Source organism: Otolemur garnettii, unplaced genomic scaffold, assembly GCF_000181295.1.
Source record: "Otolemur garnettii isolate 467f Iridium unplaced genomic scaffold, OtoGar3 scaffold00196, whole genome shotgun sequence".
Classification (NCBI taxonomy): domain Eukaryota; kingdom Metazoa; phylum Chordata; class Mammalia; order Primates; family Galagidae; genus Otolemur; species Otolemur garnettii.
In genome coordinates this window covers 738970-739721 of record NW_003852591.1, presented here as the reverse complement: position 1 = coordinate 739721, position 752 = coordinate 738970, and the positions used below count along the sequence as shown (strand labels likewise).

At 51.9% G+C, this 752-nt stretch overlaps 1 protein-coding gene across 1 annotated transcript in view; it reads right to left on the bottom strand.

Annotated features, from left to right (window-relative positions):
* PCNX1 (pecanex homolog 1) overlaps nucleotides 1–752 on the bottom strand; it is a 186752-nt gene that overhangs the window by 2051 nt on the left and 183949 nt on the right. The window contains exon 34 of the mRNA XM_023507659.1: nucleotides 167–609. Coding sequence (XP_023363427.1) covers nucleotides 167–609 — 443 coding nt within the window. The remainder of the gene's footprint in view (nucleotides 1–166; nucleotides 610–752) is intronic.

Here is a 752-nt window from a genome sequence, read left to right as displayed (position 1 = left end):
GGAGCCACTGTGCCTGGCCTGCTTTCGGGTATAACCAGGCAAAAACTTAATTTTTCAGCATTCAGAAACAGTCTAGTCCTTGGACTATGTAAGATAAGATATTTCACAAGAGTCCTTCATTCAACAAGAATAAAAACAGCACAAGATGACCTCTGGGCTTACTCACTTGGACTCTGTAAATCACCTCCCCCTTTCTGGGATGTGAGTTATTGGCAGGACTCAAGGTGCTGCCTGGCTGTGCATCACTGGCACCATTCTGACCTCCCTCTGTCCCGAGAAAGCCCACGAGAGCGTGATGTTTGCAGGCTGGGATGCTCTGGCTGGAGCTGCTGGAGGAAGGGAGGCCGTGCTGCACACAGGCCACACCGCTCTGACCGGAGGGCTCCATCTGGTTCACCATCGACAGGCGGGACTGGATGGATGACGGCAAGTTTCGAAGCGATATCTGACTGGTGGAAGAGCGCCGACAAGGCACAAAGCCCGTGGTGGACATGCGGAGGGACGAGTGCCGGCTGCTGTAGCAGTAGGAAGACTGGCTGGCGACTGAGGCCCGGGCAGGGGACTGTCGGACCAGGCTTGACTGCACAGAGTGGGAGCTGTGGCTGGTGCCTAGAAGGAGAAACAGCAACAGCACTCACAAGTGGGATGGCTCACAGATGATGCTTTTGTTTTGTCGTTTCTAAGACTTTCTCACTTAAGCAATTACTTGGTGAACTAATAGAGCTTAACATTTATATCTAAAAACTTCTAAA